Genomic DNA, 21,378 nt, shown 5'->3' with positions numbered 1-21,378 from the left:
TTTAGCGCCTGGAAAGAGTGAGGAAAAGGCAATCAGAAAAAACAAATAACTAAATCTCAAAGGCCATGGCCAGTATTCTTTCTAATTTCTTTAAAGTAGCAAAAAAAAAAAAAAAAAAAAAAAAAAGAAGATACAACTTAGTATTCAAAAAACATTGTTTTGCTACAACTCAATACAATAAGAATTAGCTGTAGCCCATTGAATGAACTGTCTTAGAGGCTGCCCAGCACCTGAGGTATCTGTTATTTGGTGGTAAATTCCTGAAACCTGGAGCAGAATGTGGCAAGTGCTACAAGAAAGTTAAAATGAAATTCTATGGAAGCCCAAATGCTAAGAGATCTCCTCCCACTGGGGAAATGTCTCAAAGGATTGCTATTTGATCTGGGTCTTCAGAGGAGTTGCTATTACCCTCAGAAGGCAGGGTGCTGGGACAGAGTATATTTTATGCAAAACAAACAAATAGACAAATAAAGAAAAACAGAACAAAGCTAGTAAAGTAGGAAAGTGTTATTTGGCCAAAGCTCAGGGAGGCCTAAGATCTGAATGGAAAATCTGGCTCCATTGGGGAGGGGAAGGATGAATCCGTTGGGAGATGGAGGGAGGCAGGAGACACGAGATATGGTCATGGTAGGAGCTGGAAAGTGGTTCTAACAGACATAGTGCAGTCATATAGATTTAGAAATAAATATTAGAAGAGAGAATTGAGTAACTCCAATGGCAATGCAGACCCCAATGCCTCGGCTTTATTTTATACAGGCTGGGGACGGGTAAAGGGGTAGGGTTGCCACTAGGAAAGCAAGTCTACTAGCTCCTAATAAACATTGAAAGGAAATATCATACTCCAAACTCTTAGTGACTTTGTTCTCTTTGGGATGAGAATATTTAACTCCTTTTATTTTCAACCTTAGGATTTAGCTAGATTCTGGGACAACGGGAAAAGCCCACTTGCCTCCTGTTACACTGAGTGGTAATTCTGGTGGAAGAATTTTTGACATGGGTTCGGACTGATAGAGGTTATTTGGATATTAGCAGTTTCCTTGGGGGCACACCCATGAATCTGTCTATGAAATCCTCTGTTTTTGGAGTGATGGGAGTGTTTTATAAGTTTCACCAGTAAAAGAAAGAATAATAACTACCCATGAATTGTTTGAATTAGTATTATCAGGTGATGATGATTTTGTCGATATGATCTTTGATTCATTTCTTTGTTCATTAATTGAGCTATTGAGCTCCTCTGTAGTAGAAATCTGTTGATTTTGTCTGCCTAGCATCATCTCCCCTTCCTTCTCATAAGAGAATTCCAATTTTCTTCAGAGATCTTGTCCCCTACACCAGGGGGAACTGGTTCTACCCCTGATCCAGAAGCAAACACATGACTCAGTCCAAGGCAGAAATCATACCGCGCTGGCCATAGTAAGTGTAGTGCAACCAGAGCTCCGTATAGTTAAACTCCTTAACTTCTATGGAAAGACCATGAAGAGATAATTCCTTTTTCTGCCAGAATTGAAATTGAAGTTGTAAGCCTGGAGATATTGGAAATCATGTTACCACCACGAGGGGGGACTTTAGAGTCAAGAAAGGTAGAGATTGAGTCCTATAAAGCTGTTTGAACCTCTCACTCCACCCTTGTCTGGGCATCCCCTGAACTTTACAGTTACATGAGCTTGTTTTGCTCAAGTCAGTTTGGGTCACATTGTCACTTGCAATAGTGAGTCCTAACCAAAACGTTTTGGTCTGGTGCCATAGGTTATAACTATGAACATAGTCTCAAAGTTTATAACCTGTGCTCTGACAAATAAGTACAAATAAAAACACAGCCCAGTCTTAACTTCTGTCATGACATAATAATTAATTGAATTCACTCAGGAAAAATAAGACTCTTCTCTGTGCCATCCAGCCCGAGTACCTCATGAGTTTTTTATTTTGTTATTTTTATTAACTATGAAGTCAGGAACCAGTTGACAGATTTCAGACAGGAAAGCCATAGGGTCACCATTGAGTTGGTCACATTGTTGACTTTCTGTCTCTGCTTAATAGTTTTTTGCTTTTGCCAAAGGTACAATGTGTCCTGGGCAGAAGCAACATCTCTTTTGGTTTTTCCATTACCTACTTGTGTGTCCTTGGGTAAAATAGTTGATCTACATGTAACTAAATGTCCTAATCTCTGAAATGAGGTAGGGAGAAATAATACCTCTGTCTTAAAGGATTTCTCTGAAGTGATGATAGCATATATCTATACATGCAAAAGTGATTTAAAAATTTAAAGTCCAATAAGAATTAAAGGATAAAAACGTATGTTTAGAGTCTAGGCAAACCTTGTCTTTATCTTGAATTGGCTGATTAGCCTCAGCTACAAAGGTATGCTGGTAAATGTTTATCAATAGGCTCTCCGGAACAAGAGAACTACCCTGGTTTGTGGCACTGATAGATTTCCACAGCATAAATACTCCCAACTAAGGCCAATTTTAACCTATCAATCAACTTGCAAAATTCATAAATATCAGCTCCTATGGGGCTATCTGAACCTGCACCTTGCTAAGGTATGTCAGTTAACCTTAACGTCACCTGTCTTCATTTCTTCATTTCTCAAAAGACTTGTTGGGCTAAATATTCACTCGAATACATTTCATCTTCTTGATTCTATAACATTCTATATGAGTTAAATGAATTCAGCATAAACACGTTATAATCATACAGCTTTCACTGAAGGGTGCATCACAAGGATCTATTATTATAATAACGATTTTTCTTCTTGCTATGACATACCTAGGAGGGCTCTTGGCATCCAAGGCTGAACTTCAGGTGCATTAGATTACTATGTAGTTCTAGAATATTTCTATTCCTCACATGCAAGAACATTTTCTGGTTGTACTTTTAGGTAAACATTGAACATATCACATATGGATATATAGATATAAATATTTTAAGCAGATGACCATTTCCTTGAGCTTGTTATAAGGATGTCTCTCAGAAGACTGACTTAGGTTTAAACTAGTGCTCAAACCCATTCAGTAGATCTCAGTGTGTCAAGTTACTTTATGTCTTTGTGAATTACTAAAAAAGAAAAAAATTCCCCTCATTAAGCAACCTGGGAGGTATGTTTTCAAATAGAACATAACACTGTTACATCTTCTCCAACTACTCAAAAAGCTCAGTGATAAAAACAAATATCAGTAATGCATCAACTCTTCTACTGAGCATAGGCAGAATTCTAAATCGACCATGACTAGATCATTAGTTTCCTCACAAATGTGTGGGCTTTCCCTGGGCTTTCTTGCTTGTAATAAGTAATCTCTGTGAGTGTCAAGCTTCTGACAGAGCTGGAGGCTTCACATGAACTCACTTGACCAATGAGCATAGTGAAAGTGCCTAAATTGAAAAGCATTGACATCAAGTGACAGATTCTGCACAGAAGGGGTACTCTTCAGCCAGGGCAGCTTGCCATGACATTCTCTTGTAACTTCATTTCCTGGGACTGAGTTACCTTGGTTGTTTTGTAACAAGGAAATAATCAACTGATATTTGTGAAATGACTTTACGTACATGGCTATTCGTTGTAGAATTTCGTTTGCAAATGTAAAGGTCCAGAAACCACAATAGAGGACTGGCGAACTAAACTGTGGCATGTTCATACAATGGAATACCATGCAGCCAGCAGCACAAAAGAATGCAGAAACTGTGTTGATATGGGAAGGTTTCCTTAGAAGTGCACAACACGTACTTTAGGATGTACCACCTTCTCTATGAACAAAAGGAAAAAATAAATGAGGTAACACAAAAAAAACTGGTAATATAGGTTACTCCAGAGAGGAACATACCTGGAGAGAGGAATGGAGAGAAAATTTTTCACCATGTGCCTTTTATATTGTTTATATTTTCTATTACAATATGTCTTAACTATTCCAACGCATGTGTGTGTGTGCGTGCGCACACACACACACACACACACATTTTCTCCCACATACATTTTTTTTTTTTTAGAAACAACTATTTTATGGTGGGAAAATGAAAATATTGTTTATCATTTTAACCATTCATAAATGTACAATTTGGTGGCATCAAATACATTCACATTGCTGTCGACCCACCCCCACTATCTATACCCAAATCATTTTCATCATCCTCAAAAGAGACTCTGTAGCCATCAAACAATAACTCCTCTTCCTCTCTCCCCTCAGTTCCTAGTAATCTCTAGTCTATTTTCTGTTTCTATGAATTGGCCTATTCTAGGCACTTTGTCTTTCTCTGTTTGGCTTATTTCACCATCCCACATACGCATTTTAAAGAAAGCATCTACCGTCTGGATAAATAAAGTTGAAATGGATTTTTTTTTTTTTTCTGAAATGTCTGAAATGTCTTTAGAAACAGAGGAAAACAGATCTCGTGAAATGTGTGGACATGCCTTGGACAAAGTAGCACCAGCCTCTGGTGTTTCCTAGAAATCTTGTAACTTTTAAAGGTTAACTAGTCTCCCAGCTTGCTAATAATGCCCTCCTGTCTCAGAAAATGAAGTGAAATATCCATCACTCCCCACATGCCTTGACTCACATGTGACAGAGTTCTTTATCTGAGGCTTCTCGGTGTCTTCAGAGGGTCCTGAAATCTTTCATGAATTTGTATGCATATTTGTTGTATGCTGGCCTTTTCGGAGAGAAGTTCTTTAGCATTCAGAGAATTTCAAAGTGGTCTGTGAGTCAGAAAAAAAAAACCAGCTAAGCACTATTGCTAAATGGGGTGATTAATGCTATCCCTTCCCATGAAACACACATAAATGCCTTTCATTCATCAACCATCAACTAGTTTGTCTAAGAACCTGGTGAACAAACCCACAACAAAAGAAGACCTCTGACATGGGCCTTAATAAAGAAGTCTCTGGCTTAAAAAAATAATCCTTAGAATTTCTGTACTTAATAAAAATAATGTGACACATCTGATTTGGTGGCACATAGAAGAGACCGTAACATCAAGGGTTTAATACAGTTCTTATGTAAGGAGACTGAGGGTTTTTCCATTCACTTTATAAATATTTGTAGAGTACCTCCTGTGTGTCAAGTATGATATAAGTGCTCAGGATACAGCAGTAAATTAAACATTATCTCTACCCCTCATGGGCTTTGCATCCTACTAGTAGGATTTAGATGATAAAAGAGTGAAAAAAGAAATGGGCACTTTTCAGGTAACCATAAGTGCGTCAGTGAAATTGAATGAAGAGTACCTGGCGATTGTACTTTTAGATAGGGTGGCCAATGAATTCCTTTCTGAAAAGAAGGCATTTAAGCTGACATCTGAAGGGCAAAAAGAACCAGCCATGAAAAGGGCTTGGAACAGGGCATTCCAGGCAGAGGGAACATCAAGTAGAGAAGCTCATGCTGTAGGTAAATGGGAATTACTGAGTGGTAAGGTGGTGCGTGGGCCCACCACCAGCCTTGCGTTTCACTGTCTCCTCACACACGGGGCTCATTTCCCCTCCTCTTCTAGACTCCGGTCCTTGCCTTCCTCCTTTTACATCCAATCCACCTTTAGCCACCAGCATGATTCCAGCCTTCCATGTTCCTTCTCTCTCTTATGTAATTCTTCTGGGCCCTTGATGGCTTCACTGCCTTGCCACGTGTGGATACACCTCATCAACCCAAGCAAGCACTGAGCTGCTAAAGGAGAAGCATGTCTGCAACTCCTTGAACATTCTCATCTGCAGTGGACAACAGAGCTAATCACAGGGATCAGGGTGGGCAGGGTGGCTAGGAGAGCCAGGACCGCCAGAGTGTCTACTTAGGTTGGGCCTCACATGCACAAGGATCCTCAAATTCAAATTTGGGCATTACTTGTCACACACAGGTTATTTCCCAATTTGTGTGTGTTAAATGTATTATTTAACATTTAAATATACCACACATATTAAACAGATAACAATACAATAATTTTGTTGATCAAAAATAGCAAACACAAAAATTAGAAGTGGCCCAGGTTTCTATTACCCCAAAAGGCTTGAGTATAAAGAGAATGAGTTTTAAAGCAAGGTTGCTTGAAATCAAAACTTAGCTCTGTAATTTCTTGGCTGGATAACTTTTGGCAGGTTTCTAAACTTGCTTAATAGGTGTAAATATGGGAAAGAACTATTTCCCAAGGTGGATTATGACACAGCCTTATCCATACCTAATTTAAATGATATTTGGATCTTGAGTTGATGAGATTTAGATGAGTTTTTTTTTGTAATTTCATTTGACATTGTGATGGGATGAGACTATGGAGATCTTGGGGGCGGGGGGTGAATCTACTTTATACGTGGGAGGGACATGGCTCATTGGGAACAAGAGGGAGAACTGTGATAGGCAGAATGTGACCTCCCAGAGGTCCACATCCGAATTCCCAGAACCTATGAATGTTACCTAACTTGGCAAAAGAGACTTTACAAATAGGATTAAGGGTACAACCTAGTGACGGAGATTTTATCTCATCACTTGATCCCTTCAAAATACAAAAGGAGAGAGTAGGTCAAGAGTCCTTAGAAGGATTAAGCCTGCTGTTGCTGCTATTGCTGGCTTTGAAGATGGAAGAAGAGGATACCACCAAGGAATGCTGGCAGTCTCTAAAAGAAAACCCAGTAAAACAGATCCTGCCCAGAAGTTACAGAAAGAAATGCAGCTCTGTTGACATGTTGATTTTAATGCCATGAAACTGTTTGACTTCTAATGTTTGAAGCTTAGGAAAATAAATTTTGTGTTCCTTTAAGCCACTAAGTTTGTGATAATGTGTTACAGCGGCAATAGAAAACCAACACAATATCTAATTTATAAGGAAGTTTTACTCACAAAATTGTTAGTACATCTAAACAACTTATATACCTAATACATAGTAAACAATAAATGTTAATGTCTTTCTCCAGGATGAGAGGAAGCAAAGATGTAAAGATATAAATTCTGAGATATATAAATGCAACCAATGACCCACATCGAACTATCATCAAAGGACTTTGTAAATTTCTAGAGGTAATAAATTCCAAGATTATGACGAATATTCCTAAGAAAATTGCTTCAATTGGAGGGAGCAAACTCAAATGCATATGTGTGCTTTGCAGGTTATATAAATAAGGGAAACAAGCAAGTAGGGGTCCACCATAGATTGGAGAGGTGGCCCCATCTAAGGGACAAACCCTAGCCTTGCTAACTGACATCAATGAAAATGCAATGCATGTCCAGAGTTGCTACGTACTTCAAACTTTTTAAGAAGCAGAAATCCACATATCCCTCCCTCTATGAACTCTCCAGTTTTTAAATGTTGGAAAACAATTTACATTTAAATACAGGCAGGCATAACTTGGAGACACTGCAGGTTGGGTTCCAGATGACTGCTATAAAGTGCGTTGTAATATTTTAACATTTTTCCTAGTAAAGAGGCTTGCTTTCAACTTGTAAAAATCAAGACATCTGGGAAGTGCAATAAAGTGAAGTACAATAAAGGAAGGTATGCCTGTATAGGCCAAGACACAATTTTCAGGCAAAATTGGTTACGTCTGCATTTAGCCCCTCTGGTTGGTATCTCCAGCCAATTAGTGAACATATGTAAAGCCCCAAAAGACAAACTGCTTTTGAATACATTTTTTGGCCTTATCATACATAGTCGTACATTATAAAATCAGATTTCACAGTACTTTTGGTAGTACACCTAAATCTAAGAAACTATGAATTTTATGAAATTCTTATCAAGTTAAACAGAAAGACAATTTCAAATTGTGTTCAAATCCAGTTTTATTAAAATTATTTGGGAATTTTGGGAGTATTACAAAGTCTTTGACTATGGCCACTGGACACACTACACATGAGTTTATGTTTTTGGTATGTTGTATACAGGTACTTTTCTGAATCCTCTGCTCTTCATATCATTACCAAACGTCAAAGTACCTTGTTTTTCTATCTATAAAACCCTATTACTTACTTATAGAATAGGAATTTTTAAAATAAGATTGAAAAAATAAAATTCAGAATCAAAAAACTTCTCTTCAAATATTAAGAACATACGAAGTATACTAAAGACATCTACATTTTGTTATCCAAGTAACAAGGCAGGCATATGATGTTCTTGTTTTTATTTATTGCTAATTATAGTTCAGAGACCAACGTGTTTCCGGAAGCTATAAAAACCTTCACTGACATTCCAGTATGGTTCCAATGAGGATTAAACCAGGAGAGCATTTGATATGGCCTTTAAAATCACAAGGCTTTTTTTTCTTAGTGGGATTTTTCTTCTGCAGTAGCTCAGAGCACTACTGGCATACTTAATGCCTTGTAATTACCATGTGCCTTACAGGAGATCTAAATATTGGCTTTGTAAAGTGTATTACTGAACAGTAAATGGTCAGAGGCCTTCCTGTCCAAGGCAAAACTTCAGCAGACCTTAAAGTAAAACCTCAGAGGGTTTGGCGCTCTTTAGTTGTTTTCCAGTGATCCTGAAGTTGTCTATAAAAAAAGAGAGAGAAAAAAAGACTGTGTAAGGATTTTCATACCAGACCTTTCGGCTTGTTCTAAGTAGTCCTGATTTCTTATCTGCACATGAAAACTCAGCTATGACAATGGAGTACTGTTGTTTTGTTCCTGCGATAAGAGTAGCTCTTAGGGATTGAAATGCAGAAAACAGAGCAGGGCAATCACTTGAGAAAATTCTGCCCGAGCTTCTCTCAAAGATTCATGAAGATTGTTTTCAGTCTTTACATTCCCCTAAATAGCCAATTTATTTCGCCAGAGGTAGAAGATTTTCATACTGTATTACTACTGGTTGCCTTATTATTTTTAGGTGGAAACATTTGTTCCTCAAGGAGGAACATGTTATTACAGTCTACTCTCAGTTATTTGAGGTCTGAATAGCATCACTACTGAAAGAAAAAGCAATTAGGCAATCAAAACAGGAAAGTTTCTTTATTTGTATCATTGGAATAGGGTCTCAAACTTTGCAAAGCTTAACTATGCAAGTAATTTGTGTGTTGTCCCAACAAATCAGACCTATGAATATTAAGTCATAGCAGAAGTTATATCAAATAATACAGGTTTCGTGCTTATATCTCTAACAAATGAAAACATTTTCTTTAGAAATGAGCACACATTTTGAATCATCTCAATAAATAATTCTTTGCATCTAAGTTTTTTTTAGTAGAAATTGAAAATATATTCTCCAAAGTTAAAGGAAAGAATCAGGATATAAGGAGCCTTTCAACTAAGTTAAGATTCATCTAAATTTCAAGAATACTTAAAATATTCAAATAAAATACAGAACAAAAAAACCAATGCATACAGTATAATGTTGCCAATCCACAAAGCACTTAAACCTAGGAGAGAGAAATTATACTTACAAATGAAGTCCTGATTCCAAATTTGCTATAGAATGTCATGGTGACTTTGTTTTTATGTCCTGTTCTTTGATCAAAGGCATGGCATGAATCAAAAGGTGGACTGTACAAGTGAAGGCTCACAGCGGGTTCTGTGTGGCTAACATTCTCCACTCGATGTAAGCCAATGGAATCTGAATAATGTCCAAGAAGAACAGATAAAGGATTAGATGATGGCTGTAGGTAAAAATTTTGTCAATCACTTAAGATTTTAAATCAATTGGCTATATATGGAATTAACGGAAATTAGAATCGAACTTCCAGTTAACGATAGTGAGACACGTGTACTCTGCTCTTTCCTGAAAGCCCCCTACAATTGTAGTTAAACAAGTAAAAAAGCATCAATATACAAAGAAATGGGAAAATAGAAAACACTAATAAAAATTTAAAAGGTTGAAAGTAAACTCTTGAATAACTCAGAGGTTAAGGGTACCAGCTTCCATCCCCTGCAGTCAAAAATCCACATGTAACTTTTGACTCCCCAGAACCTTAAGTTATCCCCCAATATCTGTGGGAAGAATTGGTTCCAGGACCCTTGGGGATACAAAAGGATGCTTAAGTCCCCTGTATAAAATGGTGTACATCAATGCATACAGCTGGCACTCTACATCTGCAGACTCTCAACCTTGAATGGAAAACAGTATAGGAATTCATTGAAAAAAAAAGTATAAGTGGACCCATACAGTTCAAACCCATGTTGTTTAAGGGCTAACCAAAGATGGATAGCTTTGTAGAGGAGAGAAAGCTAAATCTTCAGTTATGTGTGGGAACAGCCAAGAAAAAATCTGATTTTTATCTTGAAACTTCCCAACAGCTCAGGAATTGGCAGCATGGGTATTTCTGGAAATAAGAATAAAGATGGGGCTAAAAATAAAAGAATAGGTTGAAAGCCTATTTAAGTAGTCTCAAATCCCTTTACCACTTCTCCCTTTTGTTCCCTCTGGCAGAAATCTGAGATCTATTCTCTGGGAAGAGTATAACAAATGAACTCAGGACAGGTGAAAAACAGGTGAAGGAAATCAACATTTACAAGTTTAATGGGAAGATCCCCGCTTTCTTCACCAACTGTCAGAACGCTGCCAAACAGGAATTTTTTCTCCAGGAAGGAGATGGGAAGTGGCTTCTCAGGCAATCTGATCCCAAAACAAAGCCCTGAAGATATTACTGTCAGTTCTTCCTCAAGGAAAAAGCTCTGCCAGATTACCCTAGACTGAAGTCCAGTTTTCAGAGCTACGAATTAACTTTTTTTGTCCCTGGTTTTTAAATATTAGCACACAGCCAAGGCCATCAGACATTTGAGTAAAGCCTATGGTACTAAACACAGAAGCCATTGCAATCTGAAAAAAAGCAACTAGAAATAGACATACTTTTTCGGAAGACTTTAAAAAAAACTTACCCTTAATATCCTCAGAGATGAGACAATACTATATGAGAATAAAAAGAGCTTTACAAATAAAAAAAGGATAATAGAAATAAAAACTGGAAGAAAACTGAGGAAGCTCAGGAAGACTCGAAGAACAAAGAAAATAGGAAAGATCAAAGAAATCAGAGGAATAGTTGAGGAGGTTTAATATCTGAGCAAGAGAAGTTTCAGAAACAGAGCAAAAAAAGTCAAAGAAATAACTTAAAAATATTTTCTTGAATAAAAGGACATGAATTTCTAGATTGAAAGAACCCACTGAGTACCCAGGACAATGAATGAGTCATAAAATAAGATATTTCACTATAATACTGGGGGCAGAGAAAAGACATCAAAAGAGAAGATCTCAAAAGTTTCTAGAAAGAAAAGCAGTTTCATAGAAAGATACAAGAATCAGAATGGCACCAGGCTTTCTAGGAGACTGGACACTAAAGACAAGGGATTCTGAGAGATGATGATTACCATTATCAATCATGTTGCAAAGGTTGAATATAGAGACTTTTAGGTATATGAGGTCTCGAAAAATTTCTTTTCCTGAAATCTTTCTCATAGAGCCATTGGAAGATACGTTCCACCAAAACAAGAGCATGGACCAAGAACAAAGCAGACATGAAATCAGGAAACAAGGGATCAGCAGAAGGAGATTCCAAAGGGAAAACTTGGATGATGTGACAGGACCCCAAGATGACAGACGAGCCCTGGTCTAGAGATCAACCAATCTACACCGAAGCAGGTCAAAAGGCCCTAGAGATGTTTTCAAGAGATCAAAATAAAGACACAATGACAAAATACATGATTTTTAAAAATTATTCTGGGAAGAAATTTGTAGTTAAGAGAGAGTTTCAGGAATAATCAAGGAAGAAAATCCAGTATAATTAGTGTAATTAATTTAGGCACCTAATTTGGCCTTATGTTTTATGATCTAGCTCCATGAGCTTGCTAGAAGTAGAAGACTTAGGTTCTACTCTCAGCTGGACTACCTAGCTATATTACATTTAAACAACTCACAACCTCTAGGATCTTCAGTTTTCTTCACTTTTGAAAATGGGGCCTAATTCTCAGATCTTTAAACTCTTGATTCTATAGCTTACTGCTTTTGTAATATACTGACTTAAGCATGATTTTAAACAGAAGTTCAACATTCTTAAGAACTGACTGCTCTTACACAAATTTCTCCAATTATAAGACCCCACAAAAAATTAGGTATTCACTTTTTAGAGAAGACCCCGAGGTTCGTGCCTGATCCCAACTATTAATAATTCCAGCGTTGTTGCTATTATTTTTGATCTTTGTCTCCTTTCCTTTATCCCCATGGTGTACCCTCTGTCATATCATAGTAATATTGAACTTGGTAATACTTATGGATGCTAATATGGTCCTGGCCACATCTACCTTTTGCCTATTGCAATAGGTAACTTGCTTTCCTTGGCCCAATTTTCCCTTTCCTCCACCCTATGTTGTACACTGCTACCAAACTGATGAATATAGTCCCAAATGAAATTCTGCTGACCAAAGCGAGATCTTACTTTAAGCTGGTCTTGGAGGCCCAGCCCCTGATCTCACTTTACTCTTCCACTACTCCTGTCCAAGCCCATTCTTCCTTCTTCCCTCCAGGTGGACCACTCCTTATTAGTTTTCATTCTTTGCAGTGATTGTGCCTTCACTCATGCTCTTCCCTTTATTTGAAACATCCTTCCCATTGATCACTATCCATCTGCACTCCTACTCTTGCATCTGTAAAAATCAAAGATTATAAATTTGTGACTTTTTGATTATGTGGGTAATTAGCCTTTAGAAATATTGAGTTATCCCACCCAATATTTTACTGATTGGCAAACTTTCCATAAAAATTAGAATTTCCCACTTCTTTGGGACATCAGGATGATCTCACTGGAGCTGGGTGCCCACTGGTGTCCTATGCCTTGCCCACATCAGTTCCCACAGACTTATTCCTAGCCTACACCCCTCATTTACCTTATCTACTTGGCTTCTATAGTCTTTTGTATTGAAGACTCTTGAAAATAGCTTACCTATTCTTTAAGATCTATTCTAGTTTCACGAAGACTCTGTGACTAGCTGAAAGAAATTATTCTGAAAGGCTTTTTGCATTATTGTGTTAGACGGGCAACGAACTTGGTCTTGAAAATTTGGTGTGCCTCATATACATATAACAACCCTCAAATAAGAGTTTCTTGTGACAAACTAACATCTTGCGTTATGTGAATGGGCAGACAAAACTTCCCATAAGTAGTCCCTCCTTATCTGCAGTTTTACTTTCTACAGTTTGTTGCCTGTGGTCAACTATGATCTGAAAAAATTAAATAGAAAAATCCAGAAATAAACAATTCATAAATTTTAATTCTGTGCTGTTCTGAGTAGCACAATAAAATCTCCCACTCTGGTTCTGTCTCAACCAGACGTGAGTTACCGCTTTGTCCAGCCTGCTGTATAGGCTCCCTGACCTTTAGTCACTTAGTAGCTATCCTGGTTGTCAGATCAGTTATCAGGTGATATTTTGAGAGAGAGAGAAGACCAGATTTACTAACTCTTATTACAGTATATTGTTGTAATTGTTCTATTTTATCATTAATCATTGCTTTTAATCTCTTATTGTACCTAACTTATAAATGAAACTTTATCATATATATATATGTATAGAAAACAACATAGCATTTATAGGGTCCAGTACTATCTGTCGTTTCAGTTACCCACTGGGGGTCTTGGAACTTATCTCCCACTGATAAAAGGGGACCATTATACAATCTAACCTTTTAAATGGCTTGCATTCTTAAACTAATGATCGAATTTAGGCCCAGTAGAAAAATCAGTGCTAGTCTTTAAAGAAGAGAGAACCTGGTTTGCCAGGAAAATTTCTGTAACATTTTATTTTAAGGAAGTGGGATGGCATCCCAATTAAGAGCATGGCCTTTGGAATAAAATTGTTTGGGTGCAAATCCTGGCTGCTACTTAAAAGTTGAGTGACATGGACAAGTTATTTGATCTTCCTATGTGTTGGAATCTCATCTGTAAATGGGAACAAATGATCTCATATAAGCTTTCACGAGCTCTTTGGAAAGTTATTCTCCCCTTCAGGAATACAGATGTTAATCACTGCCTCTTCTAAGAAGCATGTGGCTTTCTCATATCACATTTAGGGGAAAGAATAAATTCTTAGTGAGAAATCTGTAAATCACTGCTAAACAATGTGCTTTGTAGTTTCCCTTGAAAATATTCTTTTAAGTATGTTGTATGCATTTTAGAAAAACATGAATAAGTTAGCACTCTTAACTACATTTATTTACATTTTCTAATAAAAAGACTAATTTTTCCAACTTGGTCTTCTCTATTAAAAGACTCTACATATGTAAAATCATATTCAATTCTAACTGTCCTAAGAGTTGGCAGGTAAGTGACTTTTCAGTGGACACTAATTTATTTGCATATGTTTTCAATAAGTAATTCCAATTCATATGTAAACTTTAAAAAGCAAGACACACTGCTTTTGGATCATTTCCCAAGTATTTGAAATCATGACTCCATGATCCAAGTTCTACTGCACATGTGTAAGTAACCAGTACTTCAGAAGGGAGTTCAAGGTTTTTCCCACTTGCCCTTAGCAAAAGGTATTAGATGTTACCATTGATGTAGGCACACTGGTTTTCTCTCAAGGTTCTTTCAGACTTCTTGATCATCTCGTTGGACTTTTTGTCAGGCCAGGCAAATAATGTCTCCTTTAGATTTCCCTGCAGCATCTTCAGAAAGCAGTGGGAGTTGGTATGATCATGGATACTGCTATATATACACAAAATGACAATTGAACTCAGTAGATGGTCCAATACCCAGACCTGCAGCAACAGTCAGCCCAGAGCTTATAGCTGCATGTTGTCAACAGAACAAAATCCATTTTAGCTAGATTTTTAAATGTAATCAATTTGTAATTTAACATTGTTCAGGGCAAAGTAAAAAAATATCTTCCATATCGATGCATATAAGGGGTATAGTTTCCATGAATAACCCCTACTAAAGAACAGTTAATTTTTATAAACCTTGTAATACTACTTTGATAAGAGAAACATAAAACCAGAAACCCTTTTATCTACTCCAAAATGTAGCTTTTAATAACTCAGTTAAGCTGGGCTAAAACATAATTATAAAACTACATTGGAGAAATTCTAAAAAGGACAAAAATAATCATCTATAATAATTGAGTCACACTGAGAAGGTCACTTAACATTTAATGTTTTTTCCCAGGACTTTTCTCTTTTCTCCTTCCTTTGGAGGACAAAACGTATATATACGCATTACCACCATAAAATTATATAGTAATGTATATACATAATGTTAATACTTTGTAGATTCAGAGTATCCTACCTGTGATTACCTCCAAGTATGAATGGGAGAAAACAAGTAAATTGAATTTAAGAATTTATTCGTATAATCTTAAGAGTAAATAGTATTTAAGATTAGCAGTTGGGTTGATGAAAGTATATAAAACCATGTACGTTTTTGGTATTTAATATGTTGAATTCTATTAACCCATATATGTACCATAAGAATGTGTTTCCTAAATCCATAGAGCCTAGTCCTACTCTTGACATATAATCTACTTTCAAACATACTCTATAGACCTAACTTTCCAAAGGCTTGTAAATTCATGATTCCTTTCTCTGATCAAAAATGGGTCTGCATTATTGTTTTCACCATTCTCAAAAGACTGAGAAGGATATGTTTAAAGAGATAACAATATTCAATTGATAATAGTGCTAGCAAATGTTTAAACTAAGGACAATTAAGGAACCAAATTTCAAAAAACTGATATTAGTTTAAGCTGCCTTACCCTAAGTAGACAGAAATTTGTGAACTGCTTTTCTAGCTCCAAATCTGGATGCTTTGGTCCTTGGTCCCATAATTGTTTACGTACTTCAAAAGGTCACCACAAAGGTCGAGTTTTAGAACAATTCCATAAAAGTTTGGAGTTAAGTTAAACTGGTTACTACCTCGTTTACTTCTTATTTGGGGGGCTAGTTTTAATGTACATGACGTATGCTAATTCCCATGAGATTTTTTTTTTGTTTGGGATTAAGTAATATTATGAAAAAATAATTATAAAATGATATTTGTTAGTGCTCTGAAGACTTGTGGCCAGCCTGACACTGTACATTTCATATGTTGGAATAGATATGCTAAATAATAACTATCTATGAATAAATAGTTGTATTACCTGCCATGTCCTTCACCCCAACATAGAATCATTAGATTAAATTTTCCATTTCCTTGATCCACAAGATTTCGGGTGTACCTAAAAAGAATGTATTCAGAAGTTTAAATCTGGTTGATGAAACAAGCATTAGGGAAAATAAGTGTGTCGCAAAGTACCATTCATTTACAGATGTTACTATTTCTACCTCCAAGCAACTTTGAAAGTGGTGTTCTTTAGAAATCCAGCACAAATGAAAAATATTTTTTTCCAGTTCATTTTGGACATTTTTGTATTTTAAATCACAGCATCTACAGCTGCTCAGGTTTAATTAATGGCATGGAAAAGCTAACAGGAGAAAAAGCAAAAAAAAAAAAAAATTCTTTGATTCTCCATGTGACTGTCTCAAACTGATAAAAAAAAATAAGTTTCTCTCAGAAGATATTTGCAAAGTGCATTAGTACACTAAGGCAAGAATACCGCTATTGTTTTGTCTTGTCCTTTCCTTCCAAGTAGTTTAACCAGAACTTGAGAAACAAAGTTTTATCAAATAGCTGTTCTAGAATTCTTAGTTCACTATAACTCAGATACAAACCACGTTCTAAAGTATCCCTACTGAAAAGTCCTCCACAAATAGGGTGGGGGTTGACCCAAGTACCAGAACATAGAAGACTACATTAGGGAAGTAACTAACACTCTGAACCTTTAACAATGATGAAAAAACAGTAATTAGCCAAACAAACAAACAAAAAATTCTTGAACCAAAACAACCATAACCACACCATCAGAAAAAAAAAAAATCAACTTTAAAGTTTCTATGGATCAAAGAGGTATGACATTATCTAATTAGCAAGGTCTGATAATTATGACATTCATTTAGACCATCACTTTTAAGAAAAGCAATCTTGACCCCATTTTTTGAGTATTTATTCACATGGTCATCTGTTCACTTATGGCCTACATGTCCTTTTCTCCCCTTTCCTCCCCCAGGCAAGAGGCCAGGTGCTGGCAGAGCAGGATCACTGAAGTTGATTAGAAAGTGCTTTTTAAATGTCAGTCATCCTCACTCTGTAGCCCTTTATGACCTAGCAAGGGGCCATGCTCATGGCCTTTAAATTCAGTTCCTATAACCAGAATACTACTTTTCTTCCTCCACCAGTCTTAGAGTCATCCCTCTAGCTTCTTCTAGAGAATTCATTCTGGATCACACTGGAACACATACTTTCTTGGTTCTTCTGCACTGGCCTTTCCAAGGTTAGAGATCAGAATCCTTCACATATTACATGCAAAAAACACTATCAAATTCCTTTCTGCTCTGTTCTCCCTCTCCCCTCTCCTCCCCAAACTGCCAAACTAGGACTGCATCCATTATCTTAATGAGCTATACCTGATACCTGTGGAAGAGCTCAATCCAAATGGTTGCATTTCAAATAGTTTAGATCTTGTCAATCAAGATGAATTCGAGGCCCCTTCCTGGAGATGCCCTTTTTTAAAGATTAAGAGCCCTTACAGCCTACTCTGGTTAATTAATTTCACTTGGTCAATAATATCTCTAGGCAGAAGAAAACTATTATGCACCATACGTCTCAAAAAGTTTAGTAGTAGTTTAGAATATGGGCTCTAGAACAATAATGCTAATTTGAATCCTGGAGCCGCTACTTGATGAAAGTATGACCTTATGCAGGTAAGCCAACCATTTTAGTGTCTACCATTCCTCACCTGTAAAACAGGACTAAGAATGATAACTATCTCTTAGGGCTGTGTTCATAGCTGTGTAATGTGACTGCAAGAATACCTGGCCCATAACAAGCCCTCAATTATGTGGAGCTAATGGCAAAAGTAAAAACTAGACTGATAGCTATATTGGCAGCCACAGAAGAAACCATGAACTGAGTTGATAGAAACCAAGGGAACTTCCTAGAACCACTTGCAAACGAAAAATGGGATCCTTAAAGTAGGCTTTGCGTTTTCATTTCAAATCCTAAAATACAGTTGAAGCTTTTGCTGGCAAAGCTTTACTGATCGCGCTTTATGTGTTTGGTGAAATGACTAACGGAAATTGCTCTCAGGGAAAACTTCATCTTTCCTAATTCTTCTCTTTGAATTATACCCCTCTCCCTACTCTCAACCCAACTAACCTAAGAGACGAAAGTGCTGGCTGCCCTTTGGAAAAAAACCTTTTCACCCTTTAGGGTGATTAAATTTTACTTCTGACCCCAAAAGATTGGTAGAGATTCATTTTTACTTAATCACCAAGCCGGGGCTGCAAAGGACCTGGCCTCCTGGGGCATCTCACTTCAGCACAGCTGGGAAATAGCATTTCAATTTACATTCCATCCTCAGAAATACGGGTAAGAGAAAGCATATTGGCTGGGAGCTGAAGGAGAGGCAGTCGTTTAATTCGCGAACCTGATAGTGGGTTTAAATAAAACCTCAGACCGGGAAGTTAAACTGGTTTGGGAGAGGGGGCACCACAAACTGAAAAAGAGTAGTTGACAACCCAAGACGCAAAAAAAAAAAAAAAAAAAGCCTGAGGGCGGGTGCCTGGTCGCAGGCGACCGAGGGTGAAGTGATGGAGAATCGGCGTCGGGGAACTGTATCCTCCATTGTTACCCCTTTGTCGGAATTGCTGGAGTAGCTCTCCCCGGAGCACTGTCCGTCAGCCGTGCCAGTCGGTTCCCCCGCGCTGCAGGTCGGGAGAGCCTGAGGGCATTGCACCCGAGGGCCAGGGAAGGAGGAGTGGAGGCTTGGAAGCCGAGCGGTTGACGCGTGAGGAGAGAATAAAAAACTGTAGCGGTGCGGGGTCAGCCGCGCCCCCGCCCCGGAGGTCGAGCCCCGCAGGATCCACATTCGGTCCAAGGCTCGGAAGGCGAGTTCCGCGGTCCGGGGAGGAGGCGCAGCACTGGAGTGCGGCAAAGGCCCGGGGGTGCTGGGAGCGTGGGGCGGCGGGCGCTGCGCGTGCCCGCGCTCTCCTGGAGCGAGCCCCCCACCCATCCCCTCACGCCCGCTACTCCGCTGAGAGTCTGCACCGCTGGGTTGTGAGGCCCGCGCCCAAGATCCTCGGCGGGCAGGGCTAGAGCGCGCTCACCTGTACTGGTCGTACTTGGCGTACGCTGCCCACTCGGCAGGGTCGCTCTCGTAGGCTTCCATGACGGCCTGCACCTCCTCCACGTTGACCTCCTCGCCGGCGAAGAGCTGGTACAGGATGCGAATCAGATCAGCCAGGGTCCGTGGCTTCAGCACCTCGGTCTGCTCCATCCCTTGAGGTGGCGACGCGCCTTTCTCACCGCTGGGCTTCGGCTAAGGAGCTGAGCGAGCCCAGGAACCGGGGACGAGGGACCCTGGCTGCCGGCTAGATAGCTATACACACAAAACCCCCAAAACGATTGAGAACAACGGCTTTAAGAATCTATAGCAAGATAGCAAGAGACGCCTCCAGGGCAGCGTGGCGCGCCTGGCCTCACGAACGACACACTACACATACAAATCAGGACCTAGTCTACAGGGTTTAGCCTCCCGGTCCTTTTTAAGCTCTCGGAGTCAGCAGGAATGTACCAACGGCCCTCCGAGGGTGGAGAGAGGCGGGGTGCGACCTGAAGAAGGTGGCGAAGGCGGCGAGAACGTGCGGGCAAAGCCCATGCTCTTGGCGCCAGCCTTCTGAGCACTGTAGGACCCTTGGGAGCCCTTCTCCTCCTAGTCTCAGCACTCGCGACGGCCTCGCTTCGCGCAATCTCTCCCCTACGTTAACAGGGCACATTTTGGCTGCCCACCCCTACCTCTCCCGCGCCACCCCTGCCTGAAGTCCCTTTCTGCGGTAGCGATTTGTGACACTGGGACGCAGACCGCAGGGGTCGGGAGAAGACAGGGTTGGACGCAGAAGAATGGGGACCCTCTCTTTCAAATAGAGCTGAGGAATTGTGGAGAGCATGAGAAGGTTGAGAATGATGGATTCTACTCCCAAGATGGAGAGCTACTGTGTTTGTAGATTGAAACTGTAGATAATATGCCCCAGGGTTGGTAAAAATAAGTCGCAGTCTTCCATTAAAAAAAAAAAAAAAGGAAAAAACTTTAAAAAGCACATTTTGACAAAGGGAACTCGGGTCTCTAGCAAAACTAGTAAAACGATGGAAGGCCATGCATCTCTTTGATATTAAAATGAAACATTTCCTAAAAAATATTTAGTGCAAAGACCTGATGTTTCAATTCATGGTGAAGAAAATTTTTTTTTTTTTTATCTCCCAATGTAGTAATTTAAAAGGTTCTAATTAGGCTATCTAAATCCTTCATTGCTAGGCGTGTGCTTGAAGAAGCCTACTGGTAATATATGTAAAGAAACATTTCTATGTTGTGGGTAGCACTTAGTACACTTGGAGAACAATGCAAAGTACGAATGAAAATATGAAAAATGTGACAGAATAAATCCAAGTTTGGATTCAGTTATTAAGGTCTATACTTCTGGAAGACTTTTTTTTAGACTTGCTTCAATGAATGTATGTATATATGTATGTGTGTGTATGTAATGTATGTACTTAACATTTACTTGTGCAACATGAAGTCTTATTTTAAATATCGCTGGTTAAACTGATTACATTGTATGTATCCTAACAGCATTGTTAGGAAGTAAAAATGACAGCTCAATCACCATTGTTGAAAAGACTTTGGGTAAAAAGCAGGTCACAAGCCAACCTTTTGTGATGTGTTTGCAAGTTGAGGCTCTATTAACATAAGTAGAATACCTAGATCCAAAGAGGTAGGAGCTCTACTGCATTCTGCATTGCCCAAAGCAAAAATTTACACATTTTAAGACAGATATTGATGTGGAGTAGATATCCAGAGACTGGAACTAGAATTATTAGAAGTCTGGAAATATGCACCTATTCACCCATTCAACACATTTTTAAAAGTATGTACTATATGCTAATCACTGCCCATAACTCAGTCTCTGTTCTCAGAGGTCTTAAGTTCTAATGTGGGGGTGGGCGGGTGCCATGCATGGGTAAAAACACAAATATCACATACATTGTACATGGAGAAATGGACAATTTACAATGGAGGAAAACTAAAGCATGGAGAGGAGGATGGAGGGTGGTGAGTTGCTATTTTAAGAGGGAGTTCAGGGGAACACTTTCTTGATGAAGTGATCTTTGATAAGGGACTGAAGGATGTTACTGAGTTTTCTGGGAGAAGTTTACTGGTAGAAGAAACAGTGTAAGTGCAAAAGCCTTGGGATGGGAGCAAGCTTAGTTTTTGAATAACAATACAGATGAACATTAATGTGGGTAGCAGGGTGTGCAAAGGAGCATTGTCAATCATACAAAACCTTGTAGGTCAATGTAAGGGCTTCAGCCTTTGGTCTGATATTGGAAGCCATATCATCATGTATTA

The 21,378-nt window shown here is 38.6% G+C and overlaps 1 protein-coding gene across 1 annotated transcript; it reads right to left on the bottom strand.

Moving 5' to 3' along the window:
* Positions 1-7,727: 7,727 nt before the first annotated feature.
* On the bottom strand, positions 7,728-19,516 carry CDO1 (cysteine dioxygenase type 1). The gene is given in 8 exon segments (XM_036225829.1): positions 7,728-8,453; positions 9,341-9,510; positions 14,434-14,588; positions 16,018-16,095; positions 18,524-18,591; positions 18,593-18,697; positions 18,699-18,748; positions 19,083-19,516. Coding segments are annotated over 8 exon segments (825 nt in total). The 5' UTR covers positions 19,252-19,516; the 3' UTR covers positions 7,728-8,423.
* Positions 19,517-21,378: the final 1,862 nt, after the last annotated feature.

The sequence above is a fragment of the Rousettus aegyptiacus genome, unplaced genomic scaffold, assembly GCF_014176215.1.
Source record: "Rousettus aegyptiacus isolate mRouAeg1 unplaced genomic scaffold, mRouAeg1.p scaffold_m13_p_8, whole genome shotgun sequence".
Classification (NCBI taxonomy): Eukaryota; Metazoa; Chordata; class Mammalia; order Chiroptera; family Pteropodidae; genus Rousettus; species Rousettus aegyptiacus.
Note: the sequence above shows the minus strand (reverse complement) of the source record. Positions and strands in the feature narration are given on the sequence as shown.